At 31.4% G+C, this 19969-nt stretch overlaps 1 protein-coding gene across 2 annotated transcripts in view; it reads right to left on the reverse strand.

Moving 5' to 3' along the window:
* The window catches only part of REV3L (REV3 like, DNA directed polymerase zeta catalytic subunit), a 146328-nt gene that overhangs the window by 74439 nt on the left and 51920 nt on the right, over positions 1 to 19969 (reverse strand). Inside the window, exons 4-10 of one of the 2 annotated variants that reach the window (XM_031680136.2) lie at positions 18238 to 18398; positions 13417 to 13516; positions 9086 to 9180; positions 8417 to 8521; positions 7094 to 7178; positions 6859 to 7007; positions 1930 to 2049 (exon numbers count right to left, since the gene is read on the reverse strand). In XM_031680136.2, coding sequence (XP_031535996.2) covers positions 1930 to 2049; positions 6859 to 7007; positions 7094 to 7178; positions 8417 to 8521; positions 9086 to 9180; positions 13417 to 13516; positions 18238 to 18398 — 815 coding nt within the window. Of the gene's footprint in view, positions 1 to 1929; positions 2050 to 6858; positions 7011 to 7093; positions 7179 to 8416; positions 8522 to 9085; positions 9181 to 13416; positions 13517 to 18237; positions 18399 to 19969 lie in introns of both variants that reach the window. The other variant, XM_031680138.2, reaches the window with a different exon arrangement.

A 19969-nucleotide genomic window follows, 5' to 3' on the forward strand; every position in this document is an offset into this window, starting at 1 on the left:
AAAACCTATACATGAATAATCATAGCAGCATTATTCACAATAGCCAAAAAACAAACCAAATGTCCATCAACTGAAGAATGGATAAATGAAATATGGTATATATCCATATGATACTATATTATTCAGTAGTAAAAAAGGAATGAAGTATTGATATATGTCTCAACATGAATGAGCCCTGAAAACACTATGCTAAGTGAAAGAATACAGAAACAAGGTTATATAATTTTATGTATTCTAAATGCCTAAAACAGGTAAACCCAGCAAAAGAGTAAACAGAGTAGAGGCTGCCAAAGTGTGAGAGGAGGGAAAAATGGGAAGTGACTACAAATGGGTGTGGGGTTTCTCTTTAGGGTGATAAAAATGTCCTGGAATTAGAGAGTGGAAATAACTGCATAACTACATGAAATGCTTAAAAAATCACTGGACTGTACACAGTAGAAGGTGAATTTTATGGTATGTGAATTATATCTCAATAAAAGCTATTATTTAAAAATAGATCATAAAGATGGAGGTTTGTTCTAATCTAGTACACAACCTTTTTCTCAGTAAAGTGAGATAATACATTCCCCATTTACTAAAATGTCAAGTTTCAGGTTTTCTTTGTTGACATTAAAGAAACTGCTTCAATCATGCTACCAAATGTACGGCAAAATTGAAAATATTTGCTTACAAGATCCATTTTGGCAAAAATCCATTTCTTAAACCTATAATTGCAGTTTGTTTTATTTTTCCTGCCTCATATTTTCAATAAAGGTTAATATCAGCAAATGAATTATAGATATTTGACTCTCAGATCTCTGATTAACATTGAAATTGCATTTCTGCAACCTTAGGCAAGATAGAATTATATCTGCTAATGATACATTACATTTGTCTAATGTAATGAAATAAGGTTATGTCTCTCCCTCTTTTTCAATTTCTCTTTGTATGTTTCTCTTTTTTAATCTTTCTTTTAACAACTAGAATATAATTTAGGTATATACATATTTATTTATTCAGATAGAGAAATAAAACATTTTAGGTTATAAGCTTCAAGTTAATTTTTAAATGTGGTCTTTGGATCATTTCTTTCCACATAATGTCATTCATTTAAAAAAGAAAAAAAGTTTCCCACCTCTGTACAAAATGCTCTTGAAATATGACTATGTACAGTAATTTTGGTGTTGTATCTAGTCATTCAATTCATATTCCACTCAGATAAAAATGTAGATAACAAAGAGAGGACATTGTAAAGAAATAGAATCACATTTGATGCTATACCTCATTTGATACAAGAATGGAAAATAGAAAGTGAGAGAGGAAAGAAATATAAAATCACTATACCAAGCAAAACAAGATACATGAAGTTCAATGATAGCTCACTTCTTGCAACAAAAATTTAAATAAATTTCTGAAAAAGATGTCAGTAATTTAGACTAAATTATTGACAAGAAATCTAGCAAATGGCTCATGATGCTAATGAAAATGCATTTAGGAAGATGAAAAGATACTCAGAAATAACGGTCATGTTCTACACTAGCCAAAAATTAATAGCTTGAAAAGAATTGTCAGAATTGTCCAAGGAAATTTCTGATACTTACCAAGGAAGAATCAATTATGGTATTTTATTAACGTACTTAACTTAGGAGAATTTTAATTCAAAATAAGCACATTTTCCCCTTAAAGCAATATAGTTCTCTTCCAACTAAAGTGAAGTTAAAAAAAAGAGAATTATTTTCTTCCACAACTGTTTTTTAGAGAAAACTGTGTAGAAATAAACAAACAAAAAACAAGCTACTACTTCACTTAATACAGATTTCATTTTTACATTGAGTATGAATTTACTGAACACGCAACATTAACCTCTTCAAATCAAAGAAAAAATACTCTTGACATGCGCACTTTTGATGATTTAAAATACTGAGAATTTATGATAGAATTGTTACTTACAGAAGACTGGTGACTCACTCAGTCTTTGGGTCAAAGGCTGAAAAGTCTGACTATTTTCCATGAGGTTCAAAATTGCTTCTTCATTAATAAGAGCTTCCTCCACTTTGTGTCTAGTATGACCTTAAGAGGACAAAGAATACAAAAGCATTAAAGAAGATGGCCTAGATCTGAAATTGTTTAGGATTTGTGTAAATTAGGAATATTACAATGTAAACCTGTTTAAAATTCTGAAATGTGGTGATATATATTAAATAAAAACATAATAAAACTTAATAAAAGCCACAGGAATACCTAATCAGTTACACAGAGTAATTAGAAAAAAGCCCTGCAACTATGAATTACTGAAGATTTACAATCTCTTTAGCCTCTCAGTCCTACATAGTTTGTACAGACAGTTATATTACTCAGATAAGAATCACTGCATGTTAACATTTATAAAAGGAAAAGAAAAACGGTTTTATTTGAATAATAAAATTCTTTATTCTTTAAAGAATACAAATAAAATGCTTTAAAAATTACAAATAAACTACTTTTATATTAATTTAATATTTCTCAAAATCTTTAAACTCATTATTTAAAAATGTCTTTCAACATGTGACTTTTACAGAAGGTCTAATGTAAGAGGGACTGAATAGTTTCAAGAACAAAAGATAAAATGAATCTTGTATTATAATCTAATCTAAGGGAGAGGGAGAAAATGAAAAGCACATAGTAGGGAAAAAAGACCACAAAGTAAAATACAGCAAGCAGTTACAAGAGAGCTAATTGGAAACAGTTCTATTTTTCTGCTTCTAATATTTAGACTTAACACTAAGTGCTTTCAACAGCTATTAAAGGAGAGTTAGAAGCTTCAGGAAGAAATATTTTTTAACACATCTTAGGACATAGCTGAAATAATAAAGAGTGTTTACAGAATAAACCAAAAAACTATAAAAATAGCTCATCACAAAACAAAAGAAATTCAGAGAACCAGTGAAAGCAAAAGCTGGTTCTCTAAAACTAGTAACAAAATAGGCAAGATTGGCAAGAATGATAAAAACAAAGTACAGAGAAGGCATAAATAAATTATGTTAGAAATATAAAGGGAAATGCCAAAGGTAAAAAAGGCATGTTAAAGTAATACTATGGACAACTTCAAGCCAAAAATATGGAAAAATCAGATAAAATGGATTGTTTCTTAGGAAAAACAGGATATAAACTCTGATTCAAACAGAAATAGAAAGCGTGAGTAGGCCTATAACAATTCTGGAAGTTGAACTAGTAGTTTAAAATCCACCCCCCTTTATCTCTCACTCTCCCATATAAAATCAACCCACAAAAAAAAAAAACTATGTAAGTCTGGACAGTTTTACAGACGAGATCTATCAAATCACCAAGAAATAGATTATATCAATCTAATGAAAATTTTTGAAAAGAGAGTTGAAAAAGAAGGAAAACTCCACAACTCATTTAATGGGGTCAAAGTATGGATCTTTTTCAGTTACTTAAAAGGAAAGTTAAAAATTTAAACAAAATATTAGCAAAGTAGATATAGCAATGCTTAAAAAAAAATACATTGCATATGACAAAGAAGGGTTGTCAAGGAAGTTTAACATTAGATACATTCAATTCAGAAAAGAACATTTGGTAAAACTTAATACCCATTCATGATTTAAAAAAACCCAAACTTCTTAGCAAATAAATACAAAAAGAAGAGATATTAAACTGATTAAAGTTTATCTACCAATATCCTGTAGTAAATTTCATACTTAATGATGAAATATAAAAGCATTCCCTTTAAAGCCAGGAAAAATGCTTTTATCATTTCTACTTAACACTACCGTAGAATTTTTAAGCAGTGCATTAAAACATTAAAAAAAAAAGGATGAAGATGAGAAGTAATAAAATTATTATTTGCCAATGATGACTCTATACACAGAAAATCCAATGGAAAATACAAATGAACAAACAAAAGTTGCTGGATTTAAAAATGGTATAGAAAGGTCAGTGAAGTCCCTAAACACCAGCAATTAATTAGAAGATGTAATTTTTGAAAGATAAACTTACAGTTGTAACAATTATAAGGCACCTGGAGTATACCTAACAAAAGATATAAAATGATTTTACAAAAAAAAAATGACAGAACTTAATTGAAAGACATGAAAGACGACCAAGTAAACTTAGAAATATATCATGTTCAGAAATGAGATAATTTGGTATGCAGAAAGATTTTAGATGTTTCTAAATTGGTCTATAAATTCAATAGATTTCCAATAAAATCTCAACAGGGCTCTTCCCAGAAACAAAACAATCTCATCTTAAAATTAACATGTGCGAGCTTTTTAAAAAGATCAAGAAGAGATAAGACAATTTTGAAGCTAAATAAGAGAAGATCTATCCTTAATATATTATCAATACTTACAAACACCTAACAATAAAGGGAAAAAATTGTTAAATATAACATTAAAACTGAAGACACACAAGACATCTTTTTTTAAAAAAGGAAGAAAAAGGGGGTAAAAAAGCTAAAAAGATTTTGTGAAGACTTTAAAGTGTAAGTCTAGATAAGGAGAAAATATCTTTACAAAAAATATAACTGACAAAGGCTTGATATCTAGAAAATATTAGAAATTCTTATAAATTAGTAGGAAAAAAATTAGTGATCCAATAGAAAATGGGCCAAGAACAAGAATAAGCCATTCTCAGATAAAGAAACCCAAATGCTCAAACTTATTAGTAATCAGGAAATGCAGATTAAATTAATGAGATATCATTTCAAAGAATAAGAAGGCAAAAATTTTTTATATCTGACACTATCAAATATTGTTGAAGATGCAGGGAAGTATAAGCTCTAATATATCATGGGCATATAAACTTAGGTATAATCATTTTATAGAGCAATTCTGTAATACTAGTATTACTACCAAAATGTGATGGTTTTATTACTAACACACCTCAAAATGTAAAAAATTGAGCATTAAAAACAACTGAACTTATAAGGAAAATAAAAAGCTAAAATGAAATTTATGCAACTTTGTAACTAGTACACAAGCAAAACCAATAATTGGGACCAGAGAAGATAACTGTTAAGTCAGGCATGCAGCTCAGTATGGTTGGTGGCTGTCACAGTTAATGCTAAAAATGCAGAGAAAATAATAGTATGTAAATGCTGGGCACATTTTGATCAGGATGTGGCTCGCAGATGTTAAAATAAAGCAAATATGGAAGTAGAGCTCTGAGCCAGAAGGCTGCCATTAAGGTACTCAGGAGATAGTGCAACCTGTCACGAGTCAGAGAGGGCACAATGCTGGAATGCAACTCTTAGGGAAGAGTTGGGATGGGTGCGGATGTTCATTTCTAGCTGTTGTTGTTTAACACAGTCAAAAGAGCCCTGCTGCCAATGCAGCAGTGAAAACAGGGCTTTTCTTTTCCTGCTGAAGGCTGTAATTCTACTCCTGCTATTCTGGCTCTCCCTGCCTAGAAAAATAGTATGTGAAACAATGTGACTTCCGAGTAAAATTTTCATTACTTTCTCATTTGCCAATCATGTATAAGCTAATTCAATTACAGAAACCCTGTAAGAACACATGCTATCTAGGTAGAGTATAATACATACACCCTAAGACTTGGCAAATTATACTTTTATATCTTTTCTGTAGAGAAACTCTTGCATATGGTCACAAGGTGATAGAACACAGCTAACAAAAGTGAAAAACCCTCTAAAAGTTGAAGAGAATCAGATAAACTTATCTGGTCTTACAAGAGAATGCTAATCAGTGGCTAAAATGAATGACCTAGAAATGTACGAACAAAGATAATCTCAAAGTTATACTGCTGACATAAAAGATACATAACATCATTACTAATGAGGGAAATAATAATTAAAACCATAATGAGGTGCCATTTCCCACATACTAGGATGGCTATTTAAAAAAGGCAGATAACAGGTGTGAGAGAGAATGTGGGATCACTGGAACCCTCACATACTGCTGGTGGGAAGGTAAAACAGTATAGTCAACTAGAAAACAGTTTGGCAGTTTATTAAAATATTAAACACAAATTTACCAAATGACCCAGCAATTCTCCTCTTTGGTAGCCACTAAAGAGAAATGAAAATACATACCCATACAAAGATTTATACAGAAATGTTAAGAGCAGTATTATTCTTAAATGCCCCAAGGTGAAAACATCTCAAATATCCATCAACTGATGAATCAATGAAATATATCCGAACAATGCAATACTATTATGCAATAAAATGGAATGAAATACTGATAAAGATACTATAATATGGATGAACCTGAAAACAGCTAAGTGAAAGAAGCACGGCACCAAAGATCACATACTGTATGATTTCATTTATATGATATATCCAGAAAAGGCAAATCATGAGAGATAAGAAAGGAAATTAGTTGGGGTTGGAGATGAGAACAGGTGTGACTGCAAATAGACATAAGGAATCCTCTGTGGTGAACAGAATGTTCTAAAATTGAATCATGGAGATGTCTGTACAATTCTGTAAACTTAGTATATATCATTGACTTAAATACTTAAAAAGAGTAAATTTTATGTTATTTAAATTATACTTCAATTAAATTATTAAAAAATATAATGTTGAATGAAAAAAGCAAGTTACTTAATCTATGCCAAGTAGGACATGATTTATGTACAATTTAAACCCTAAAATAATAATATATATTGTGAATATACATATATAAGAAAATAGAAAACCATATATGGTAACAGTTTGCACCAACTTCAAAACAGTGCTTACCTCTAGAGATGAAGAAAAGGTAAAGGAATGGGAGAGGGGTATTTGCTGTATTAATGGTGTTTGTTTCTCAGGGAAAAAAAATTTCGCTAATCAACAAAATACTAATATCTCAGTGCTACATATACATAATGTCTGTTATGGATGGGGTTTTCTGTATACTTGAAAGAAAACCTCACCTTTGCTCAACTCTGTGTCTTTGTGGACTTCCACCATATTAGCCGGTGTACACTGAAGAATTTCAGGAGACAGAACCTCAGAGTGCAATGTTAACTCAGCAGAGAACTCCTGGGATCCATCGCTGTAGTCCACAGATCTTGATAATGTTCTGCTTAATTAAAACATATCCTTTATAACAAACTAAATAACAAAGAATAAAATTAGTTCTGAGATCCATAATAAATAACGACTTACACAGAGAAATCGTTCTGTTTGAGAATTTCCTGAAGTCTCTTCTGAAATTTTTTTTCACTTTCTGTTGCTGGCATAAACCTGCGATCTTTGAATTTTAAAAGTGCATTAAAAAATGTAGATAGCAAATGAATGAAATATTTTCCTTTTTCCTAGAGTAGCTATTAAAATGGTAGCAATTTCCTATCCCTCCCTTGACACATACCACCACTTGAAGGTAATCCTATTATAAATCAAACAAAAGGTTGTTACTGAAGCTATAAAATTAAGCACTTAAAGTAAGTTCAAGATTAAGTTATATAATTATAACAAATTTAAAACAGATACACCCTGAACCTAGAAATTTTCCCTTATAAGAATTCAATATTTCTATTTTAAAAGGCATTCAAAATCTATCAAAGCATTTTTTTTTTTTTAATGGGGGTACTGGGGACTGAATCCAGGACCTGGTGCATACTAACTAAGCACACACACTCTGTCACTGAGCTATACCTCCTCCCCCCATCAAAGCATTTTTAGTGTGCAAGAGATTATAATAAAAAATTTAACTGGACTTCAATATAGGCTTACTGTTGTATTTTAAATACGTTTGCCTTTTGAATTATGTCTTTTATTCTTTTACCTTTATTTAAATTTTTTTCTTGTATCCATGGAATTATTTAAGCCCCCTCACATTCTTTTTCAATGTATTGGGGTTTAGTAAAAAATGAAATGAGTATTTTCTTCAGAGCTGTAAAAGGTAATCAAAATGAGAGTTTATATGACATATCCAGAAAATAATTTGGGAACAGAATTTCATGGGTTACATTTTCAAAGCTTAATGAACAAAGTGTTTCTAAGTCAGGATTCATTCTCTTCTGTAAGTATTCTATAGCTCATCTGGAAATACAAAAGGGTTAGAACGTACCAGAGAATGAAAAAGGAGCAAAAAGGTAGGGCAAGAGGACACAGTACAGTGAAAACCAAGGACGATGAAGATGTCAATTGTTGAGGAAAGAGACAATGAGTGACACTTTGGAAATAAAGAATTATGGTTCAGGGTAAGGGAAGGTAATAGCTCAGTGGCAGAGCATGTGCTTAGCATGCACGAGATCCTGGTTCAATCCCCAGTACCTCCATTAAAAATAATAATAATAATAAAATACAACAGGAAATACTTTTAAAGAAAGAATTATGGCTCAGAGCAACGACAACAGGAAAAATATAGAAAATTTAAAGGTAATTTGAAAAGTAAAATCTAATATCAAGGTAAAAACTAAATGGTTTAAACTTTTCCATTAAAAATACCTAGTTAAAAAAATCATCAGGGTATTACTAGGTTTATACCTTGTGATTCGGGTTGGCTAATTTGAGAAGTTTCATTTCTGTTTCTTCGCCGTTGCTTTTCATCTTCCCATATGGCCTGTAGACCAGGGTTTCCACCAATTTGAGCTGTAATCACAACAATACTTAAATACTGTAAGGGTTAAAGTGAAAAATACTTGCTTAAAACAAAATCCGTACTTTAAAAAAATGCTGCCCTTTAAGAAAAATAATTACCTACTTTGTGTAATAAAATAGACAAACTATCCCAACCTACATTTACTATGTTACTCCTTTTTTAGTTTTCCCACTAGTTCCCCAAAACCCAGCAAGTGAGTAATATTCAAACATCTGATGATAGCCAATAGACCTAAAAGTCCCCTACCTAGTATATAACTTGAAAATAAAAAAATTAAAAGGCAGAGCATATTAAGTTCTTTTAAAATGGCTAATTTATTTAGTGTCACACTTACTTTAGGTTTAGGTCTGTGCAAACAAACTCATGAATGAAAGCATAAATGAAAAAATAATAACTATCTCATGAGAGGTACAAAAAAATCTTCATAACATTTAATATCCTCCTTTAAATAATCTTACTTCTGTAGTAATGTTTTCTTCCCTACTTCTTTCACTCTACCCTGGTCACTGATTTTTAAAAATAAAAGCATATATTAAGAATAACTGAGTATATACCTTCAATGTCCAAACGATTTAAGATATCAGCGGCTACAGCATCCACTTCTAATTCACATGTACTCTGTGGTTCAACACCTTCCAGTATTAAAGAGCTGTATTAAAAAGACATGGTAACCATGTAAGAGAAATTTTCTGAAAGTTTTTCTTACACAATTTTTCATGTTTAGGTAGTAACCAGAAAAGTCAGAGATATTATATTAACTCACAATTATTCATGACATAATTGATATCTGTGGTATATACAAAAAAAAAGCAGGAAGAGAAAAATACAAAACCTATTATACTGACAACTCTACTGAGATCATTTTGGAGTATATTTTACACATTTTGGTTCATTAAATTTTTATATATAAGTGATGTACAATGTTTTAGCATGTGGGTCACATCCAGGGCAGAAGGGGATACGATAACAGAGGGACAACAGAGGGGACACATCAAAAACCATACACATATGCAATCATTTGCCCAGAGTTATCTATCTCAGCAATCAAATCTCAGCATCTAAAAAATGAGGAGGGACTATACGTCAAGAAGTGAGGGGAGAGATGAACATACTGAAAAGTGGGCAAAATGATACTGTTCTCCCTGACCTCAACTACTGCTTAGCGGGGAAATACTTTAAAATTCTCCGTAACTACAGAATTGAGAAACCACATGAGTTCAACAGTGCAGTCATAGGTAGGAAAAGAGATGACATCATTAGGTCATTACTTTTTATGAGAACTACAGAGAGCTATTCTCAACTAATGCTCTTTGACTCAAAAGCATCTTTGTTTTTCATCAGAGCCACAGAAAGATTAGGAAGATATCACGTAACTGTCCCTGCTTGGCAGAATGAACATGTGACAACTAGTGTGGATCACAGTTTACTTATTCCAAAATTTAGATCTCCTAACAATATGGACACCAAATGAAAAGCAGAGAACTTTTACTAGAAAGCAGGTGATGGGAAAGTTCATTAACATTTTCATTAGAAACATTCTAAAATATTTTAAGAGAAACGTATCAACAAAACCTCTTTTTCTTTTGCCCATTTTTTAAATTGAGTTATGTCAGTTTACAATGTTGTGTCAATTTCTAGCGTAGAGCACAATTTTTCAGTTATACATGAACATACTTACATTCATTGTCACATTCTTTTTTGCTGTGAGCTACCACAAGATCTTGTATATAGTTCATTAACATTTTCACTAGAAACATTTTAAAATATTTTAAGAGAAACATATTAACAAAACTTCATTTTCCATTGTCTATATGTAAGGAAATTTTGATGAAATATTAGAAATTAATTTAACCACAGAAGTTTTACAATTCAAATAAATAGACACAAAACACACACTATATCTTTTTAACACTGATAGAGAAGAGACATATTAGTCAACCTACCACAATATATTCATCCCTTTAACTTTCAGAAAAAATAACTCTCAATGTAGTTTGTTTTCTTTACTCATATAATTTAACAAAATCAGTTTTGCCATGAATAAAAGCACCAGATAGAACAGTTTTTGGTCAACAGTTTTCTCCTTTATACTAAAAAGTTTCACAATTTTGAAAGAATTATATTAGAAATTTCAGGGATGGACTTTCTAGGAGTAGCACATTTGTGGCAAAGGAGGGAAACAGTAACATTAAAAAAATGCAACCTCATAGTAGAAATTCACAACTATTTCTTGACCTTATTACAAAAAGTACTTCAGACATTCAGAACAGGAGGTGTTCCTAGGGAAAGGAAGTAGTTTTCAGAATTAAACATCTGTTTTCAGTAGATAGAAAAAACATGAATAAAAAACTAGAGTCAGCAAATACATGTACACCATTCATTTTAGTCACAAAAGATAGATAAGCAATAACAATGGCAATTAGACAACTGCCTCTCTAAACATCTCTATTCACAGCTTAACACAACAGATCTACAATTTACAATCATTAAGAGTGGAACTCAGACAGCTATAAATTAAAAAATCTCTTCAAATCATTCTGATGGACAGTCAGGGTTGAGATTACTGTAGCAGACTTCGGTGAATTCAACACTCTGGCAATGACCCTGAAGGTCCGTGAGACATGGTAATTTACAATGAGCTGGCAAATAAGGTTAGCAGAGCTGCTAACTCAGCAGTCTCATCTCATTAACAGGTTGTTGCTCTCTATTTGTTATGGTCCTTGTAATATCATTTGTGAAGAATTATAAAACTTTTTTTTTGTTTAAAAAAAAAAAAGAAGGTTCTAGCACTGGGGGTAAAAATGAGACTAACAAAATTTAAAAGTACTGATTTGACAAAAACAGTTGACATTATATTTGGATTTGATGAACTTATAGATTTTCGTGTTTACTACAATATAAGCATCCTAAAAATATGTGACAAAAATACATAGCTACCCTACATTTATTGTAAATTCAATTCTGAATACCTTGTCTAATTTCACTAGTTTGCCTTTTCATATCTTTGCCTATAATTTGTCAATTCTTAAAGGTAATAAAATAGGCCCCTTAAAAACATTTAAAATTTAAATTTTTCATTATAATACAGAGTTTCCCCAAACTCCTAAGCAGTGTAGTTTTACTATAGTCGTATGACCTAATCAGAAAGATGTTTGTTCAAAAAGACTTCAAATACAAATAAACTTTAACTTGAGTTGATCGTGCAAAAAACAAGTTACAAAATGTAGAACTCTGAAAACCAGGGGATCTAGTGAGTAGGTAAAACACTTGGATTAAGGTGCCTTGCTCCAGTTTTAGAAAGACAGAGGAACTATATTAGAGGCATAAAAAATGAGACAGTAAGTAGCTTGTTGGTCACTTTGTGCTGGACTGATTAGAGCTTGAATTTGATGTGGTAAATAATGTTCTCTCTAAATTTAATACCATTTCAACATAGTTATAAAAATAATTATGCCTTATCTGAGAAGGAACCAAGAAGTACACGTGTATATATACGTGAATGACTTTTATCACAAAGTCCGGGAGGGGGGGGGATAGCCCAGTGGTAGAGAGTATGCTTAGCATGCAGGAGGTCCTGGGTTCAATCCCCAGTACCTCCATTAAAAAAAAAAAGTCCTGATACTTGTTGATTGAAATTCAGAGGTAAGGCAAGTCACTGTCTATATTACTTTGAAGTCTTCAAAGTCTCATTCTGGTGTAATAGTCCAGTTATAAAACAATGTATTTCAATTATTTAATGAGATTCTTTCTTAATTTTAGGTCTTTTAAAAAAGCCCAAGTAGGGAGGGAAGGTATATCTCAGTGGCAGAGTGCATGCCTAGCATGCACAGGGTCCTAGGTTCAATCCCCAGTACCTCCAATAAAACAAATAAGTAAATAAATAAACCTAATTACTTCCCCACCAACATAAATAAATAAATAAAAAGATTAAAAAAAAAAAGCCCAAGCAATTCTGTAATATGGAAATTCTGTGAACATATCAGAATCTTAAACTATATAAATTAACCTCTAAAGAAATATTTTTGTGACAGTTTATCTTCAATTTATTAATAAATTCACATTTTCTTATCAATGAAATAAAAAAGTCATTTAATTAAACACTTTTCCTACTTTGCACTCTTCATAAAAATATCTGCTTAAAAAGTATCAGGTGATATATGTGTAGTAAAAAGAGGAGAACCATACCACCCTATCAATAAAAGATCAATGATCAATAAAAGAATTAAGAAAGCTTGGGCAACACTTTGTGGTATAAAACAAAAATCCTCTGAGTTATACATAGATAAAGCTACTACTGATAATTTAGAAAGGCACTGATTACATGTCTGCTTGATGGTAGGGAAATCTAAGCATTTGGAATATGTTACCTCTTCCAAGAAAGTCTAATAAATAATAAAATCATCAAAAGAAATCACAAATTGTATTATTCATATACACTGTGTCAACCTACTTTCTTCCGACAAATATTTAGAATTATTTAATATTTAGAAATATTTAGGGGTTATTTTTATTAAAAATATTTGCTATTTAGGTTTTAAGTTGCTATCTTATTATGTGATTTTTACTTGATAAGTTATAGGATATCAATTTAAAATGTACAATGAATATGGATGCTGGAGAGAAGTAAAAAAATTTATACCCAGATTTCTTTTATTAATTAGGTAATAACAAGGTATATTTTCACGGTCTATTTTTGAAATCTATGGCTCCATAAGACATACTTATGTTGAAAGTTGCTTTTTTGATCAACTTAAATAGATAGATTTGATCAACTTATAGAAACAATTATAATAAAGGATAAAATTAAATAATGCTAACCATTAATTTCTGAATACAGTAAGATATATGTAAACAAGTTTTCTTTTCTTTTAGAACATTAACTAACCTTGGTATTTCATCTTCTTCCCACCGAAATAAAGTACCAGTAAGAGAATTTTTTCCTGGTAACCGATCCTTGCAATATCCAGTCGCACGCAATGGACTGCCTAGGAATAAAAAGGTAAAAGGGGGTAAGTTCCACTTTTAACGTACATATAATTATCTTTTAAGTAAATTAACATACAATCAATATCACTAGTTCCTAAAATTGTGTCCTAAAAATTCATGCACATACTGGAATGCACAGTGGACAGTACTGATTCCAAACTGAGAGGGGGAAAAGTATTTGCAATACATGAATTCTATAATTCTAGTGGAAATCAGATTCCAGATGAAATTCAAAACATACTTGAATACTAATCCCTGAATAAAAAGAAAATATACAATGCATTCCAAAAGTAATGTCAGTAACAGTAAGTGGAAACCTGAGGCAAACGCAAATACAATTTGACCAGAGGTTGGAGGGAATTACATTATTTGCTTAGTTGTTCTAGCTGCAAAAACTGAGTACTGGGGTCATCCTTTGGAAATAATCTCTAAATTTTAGCAATTTATCGGTGATGTCTTATGGAAATTTAAATTTTCAGTAAGAGAAAGCTTGAGTGAATGGCACAGAAAGAATCCTAACATTAAGAAAGATACTAAATTTGCAATCCTTGCCAACTAAATTTAATACTTTTTCTTATCTGGTTAGCTTGATCTAAAAATGATTAATTAGACACCATCTTTGCTATTTCAACAAAACACATACCAAACCATGTAACTGATTCTATGTATCTTCTGAAGCTTTTGAAGACTTTGTTGTTATGAGGCTAAGGCATTTATATGAAATTACTTTGCAAGTTGCAAATTACAACATAAATATTATTTTCTAATAAATTTATATGAATGAATAAGCTACATAAGTTTACTGATTCAACGTTATTCATCACATTATGAAAATTCACTTTATCCTCCACTTTATGTATTATTTTACTGTGTAGTGTTTTATAAATATGTATGTGTAATGTTTTACATATATAAAATTCTGTTCAACTCGATGTTAAAAATGCAATATAAAAATAGCTCTGTGATGCTAAAAACATTTACTCTATTTAAATACTTCTATAGACTTTACCTTAATAGTAATTAGCATCATTTCCATTTCAATTGACAACTGAGTATGTAACTGAATACTGAGACAAAACTGTATAAGGGTGTATATTATTAAAATTTCTAAATCTTTTTCACTTTTGAATTTACTTTCAAAAGACTGCATTATGATTACACTAACTTGTCTTACAAGATAAAAATGTTAAGTTATGCATATATATGTAATATGTTTATAATAAGTTTACTGTTCATTTAATTACAATGCATCTGAGATAACAAGACAAAAAAAAATTCACCTATTATCTCCATGATTTCAGTATAACCAATCTTATTTTTTACAAAACAACAAAAACCTTTGGGGTATTTAGTAATAATAAATTAAGATAAAAATTTTATTTCCTCATACTTGAAATTTCCCTACTTTTAATTTTTTCCAACTAAATTCCACATATTTCTGCCTTCAAATTGAAAAAATTTTGCATATTTTTGGAAAAAAAATCCCTTCGAATACTCACCTAACTTTGATAACTAAAATAAATGGCTTATATATATTTGCTAATTCAAACTTTCCTCATGCGTTTTCATCTAATGGAAACAAACTTTTGTGAAAATGACCTCCTTTTCCATAAAAACCTCCGTACATACTGTATAATCTTTTCCATTCCTCAATCTTTCTTAAACTCCCAGCTATACTTGATACTGATAACCAACCTGTTATTCTCTTTTCCCCCAATAACCTTTTTATTTTGGAATAAATTTTTGATTTACAGAAAATCATTACGAGGATAATACAGAAGGTTTCTGAATAATGCTTACCATGTCTCTCCCCCTGTTAACATTTTATATTACCATGGTACATTTGTCAAAACAAAGAAACTGGTATGTTCCTATTAACTAAACAACACACTTTATTTGAATTTCACCTGTTTATTCACTATTGTCCATTTTCTGTTTCAGGATCCAATCTAAGGTACCACACTGCAGTTAGTTATCATGTCTCCCTAGTCTCCTCTGGTCTATTTCTGTCTTTCCTTGTTTTTTATGACCTTGACAGTCATATGTACTGGTCAGGTAACCTATAGAATGTCCCCCAATCTGGGTATGTCTGATATTTTTCTCATGATTCGACTGTCTTCATGGGCTTTTGTGAAGAATACCACAGAGCTGATGTGTCCTCATCACATCATGTGCAACGGTACAAGATATCCACATGACAGCTCATTGGGGATATTAACCTTCAATACTTGGTTAAAGTACAGTTCTATAGATTTGTTGAATGCACAGAATCATACTATCATGCTAGTAATGTAAAGAATAATTTCCTTCATCCGAAAAGTTCACCTGTATACTTGCTTGGCAGTCAATACTCCACTCTTCTCCAATTCCTGGCAACCATTAGTATGTTTTCCATTACTAGAGTTTTGTTTTGCCTTTACCGGAATATTATATGAATGACATCATACAATTTACAGCCTTTTGAGCCTGGCTTTTTTCACTTAGTAAAATGCATTTAAGATTCACCAATGTTGGATGAATCAACAGCTTGATGTGTTTTACTGATAAATAGTATTCCACAGTATGGATATATAACGGTTTATCCACTGCCCCACCAAGTGGACATCTGGGTTACTTTCGTTTTAGCAATTATGAAATAAAGCTATTATAAACATTTGCATACAGGTTTTTGGGTGGACGTAAGTTTTAAACCACTTGGGTAAACATTTATGAGTGTAATCTCTGGGTCATATGGTAAGTCTATGTTTAACATTACAAGAAACTGCCAAATTCTTCCAAAGTGACTGCACTATTCTGTATTCCCATCGGCAATGAATGAGAGTTGCTGTTATTCCACATCCTTATCAGCATTTGTTATTGCTAGTATTTCAGATTTTAACCATTCTAATAGGTGTGTAATGGTAGCTCTTTGTGGTTATAATACACATTTTTGTAACAATATATAATCATCTTTTCATGTGTTTTCCATCCTCATATCTTCTTTGTTGAAGTATCTTTCAGGTCTTTTGACCATTTTTAATGGGCTTGTTTGCTCTCTTATTACGTTTTAAGAGTTCTTTATATATTCTAGATATAAGTACTTTATCAGATACGTAATTTGAAAACATTTTCTCCCAGTCTGTGACTTACCTTATCATCTTCTTAATATTATTTTTTACAGAGAAAAAGTTTTTAACTTTGACAAAATCAATCTGTCAGGCAGATTTTCTCTTTCTAGAAGTCTGATAGTTATACATTTTACATTTAAGTCTATGATCCACTTTGAGTTAATGTTTATACAACATGTGAAGTATGTGTTTGGGCTCTTTTATTTTTATTTTCTGGCCTATGTATATCCAACGATTCTACCACCTTGGATGAAGTTCTAGGTTTGGGATTCTCTTTTAGTTCCAGGAGACTCAAACTGTGCTAAAATGTCTCAAAGGTTGCTCTATTTCCTAGTTTGGGCATATCTATATGAAACTCTACCTTATTCTATTTGAAACCTGTCAAGCAGACCCTGAGTTATTTCTGCCTCCCTCACCTAGCAAAGCTGTCTCAGTGAAGGTTCTAAATTTTCTAGGATTAGCAAACCTCTCAGGGCAAAGGCTGTTTTCAGCACTCTATTCTCTGTTTTGGCCAGTACTTCTTTATTGTTTTGTGATCTCTGTGATATATAAAGATTAAAAATAAAATCTTTAAATTGTTTTTAGTAAGAGGGCTGATACCAGTAACCTAGCCCACCATTCAGAGGGGGAAAAAAAATCCCCTGGTTACTTTTCACAGCACAGTTTGGGTATGGCAGAAGAAATGCAAGGAGTCAAACCAGAAAAGAATGGCTGGTAAACTACCGACAGGAAAAACAAACAAACAAAAAAAACCAAACAACTAACTTCTGGTTTTAAAAGTTTGGCAGTGAAGGATAAGAAAAAAAATTATAACAGAAAGGAATTGGAGGAAAAATGTTGGTTTCATTTTGTTTTAAGTAGAAGAGATAGAATCTATTGAGAATAAAAGGCCAACGATGCTAGACCATTTGACCCAGAAATTCTATTCCTAGGTATATGCCCAAGAGAAATGAAAACATATGGCTACACAAATATATGAATGTTCACAGCAGCATTGTCCATAATAGCCAAAAGGGGGAAACCCAAATCGTCTATCCATTGATGAATCAATAAACAATGTAGCATATCCATATAACATATTAGCTGGCCACAAAAAGGAATGAAATACTGATACATGCTACAATATGGATGAACCTTGAAAACATTAGGCTAAGTAAAAAAAAAAAAAACCCAAACATATGATTCCATTTATATGGGATATGCAGAATAGGCAAACATACAGAGACAGAAAGTAGATTAGTGGTTGCTAAGGGGCAGAGGTGTAGGAAGATTGGGGTGACTGCTAAAGACTTTGGGGTTTCCTTTAGAGGTGTTGAAAATGTTCTAAATTTGATTATGGTGATGGATGCACAACTCTGTAATATATTACAAACCACTGAGTTATCCATTTTAAATCAGTGAATTATATGGTATGTGGATTATATCTCAATAAAGCTATTAGAAAAAGAATCGAGATTATTTTCCTGATTAAACTCTAAGAACTTTTTGCTTACTTCTTTTTTTATTCCTTATCCACTTAGCAGTTATTTTCTAAATATATATTATTTTACAAATCATCATTTACATAATACTTGTTTCAAAGATTTAATTTGAACTTGAGAAATTAACCTTACTTTTCCTTCTTGCTTTTCGGAACTTGACAGCAGCCAGATTTATTAAATTCATTCCATACAGATTGTAGTCAATGAAGAGCTGTAGGAGGTAGGGAATATGCGCTTCATGAGGCTGATAAAATTTATTCATTATGGCTCCACTTTGCAAAAGTTCACATATCCTAAATTAGAAAAAAAGTTGTATCATAAAATTCTGCTTCCTAAAATGGTAAGTGAAACAATGATTAAACAAATAGAGGATAAAACACATTGTATTATTACACAATTTTAATTTCAATTTTACCAGTAATTTATATTTTGTTGAAAATTAAATCAAGTTTTAAAGTAAGCCACATGTTCTGAAAGAAAGTGACAAAATGTTCTTGGATGAAGAATATTTTGACTTCTAAAATCAATATAATGCTAACTATATTGAAAAGGTAAGTTGTCAAAAAAGTTTTTAAAATAACGAGCTTTTTCTTTTAAAAATTCAGAAAATTTTTGAAAAGATTATTCTAAAGTTCTAAAAAGGGAAATATGACTCAATCCACCACTCAGAGATGTTATCACTTTAATATTTTCCTTCTGACTTTATTTTCCTTAATGATGGGGAATACAAATGGTAGACAATTATAAATAGTATAAGTGCTATGCACGGGAAGTATATGAAATGTCTAGGAAGGATATTAAGCAAATAGAGGTGCAGAGGTAATTTCTGCAAAGCCTTCTTGAAAATTAGTCTCTAAGCAGGAGAATAAACAACGAACTTGAACAATGAACAAAGAACTCTAGAAAATTTTTCTCTGAAGAAAGAGTATTTCATGAAAATAAAATTGCACATGTAAAGGGTCATAAGAAAATGTGGTTTATTCAAGAACTGAAACCACAGAGTGAGGCCTAGTGACAGGGCTGTGGTGGTAGTGAGGAGCGTAGAGAGATAATAAGAAGTCAGATCATGCAAAGCCTATGAAGACATTTGAAGAGATGGTGGAATTTGCCCGTGAAGTGACAGGAACGCAAAATGACCAGGTTAGCTAGAGAATGCATAAGATTAGAGATAGGGAGTAAGAAGATTATTGTGAAAAACTAAGATGGTGGTGGCTTTAACAAGGATCATGGAAATGTGTTGATTCAGGAGACATACAAGGTATAAAACAGTCAAGCCTTGATGACTAACTAGATGTAGAGGGTGAGGTAGAATGTAAATTGAGGATAATGCCTGCATTTCTTGGTTAAGCAGTTAGTTTCGTGGTGCTGCAATTACTGAAACAGAAAGGACTGGAAGAAAGGTTTCTTTGGGGATGTTTTTTGGAGGGGGGAAATAAAGATAAACTCAATTTTAGAGATATTAGAGTTTCGGTATACTGGAGTATTTAGGTAGACTTCCGTGAAAATATTAGAAATGAATGATAATGAAGATTATGATAAAGATAATTAACAGAATGGAGATAGCTAACATATTTTTTTGGCACTATGCACTGGACAACTGTGTTAGGTGCTTTAAATGCCTAATCTCAAATAATCCTTATTAAAAAACTATGGTGCTATTATCTCCATTTTATCAATAGAGAAACTGAGTCTTACATCAAAAAGTTGCCCCAAATCATACAAATAAAAAGTAGAAAAGCTAAAATTCAACCCAAATTTTCTGACATGAGCCCTCACTCTTAACTATAGTGCTATTCTATTTATCCAGACGGTTTGATATATTGATCAGGAGCTCTGAAGGAAAATTTAAGCTATGACTAACGGA

This window comes from Vicugna pacos, chromosome 8 (genome assembly GCF_048564905.1).
Source record: "Vicugna pacos chromosome 8, VicPac4, whole genome shotgun sequence".
Taxonomy (NCBI): Eukaryota; Metazoa; Chordata; class Mammalia; order Artiodactyla; family Camelidae; genus Vicugna; species Vicugna pacos.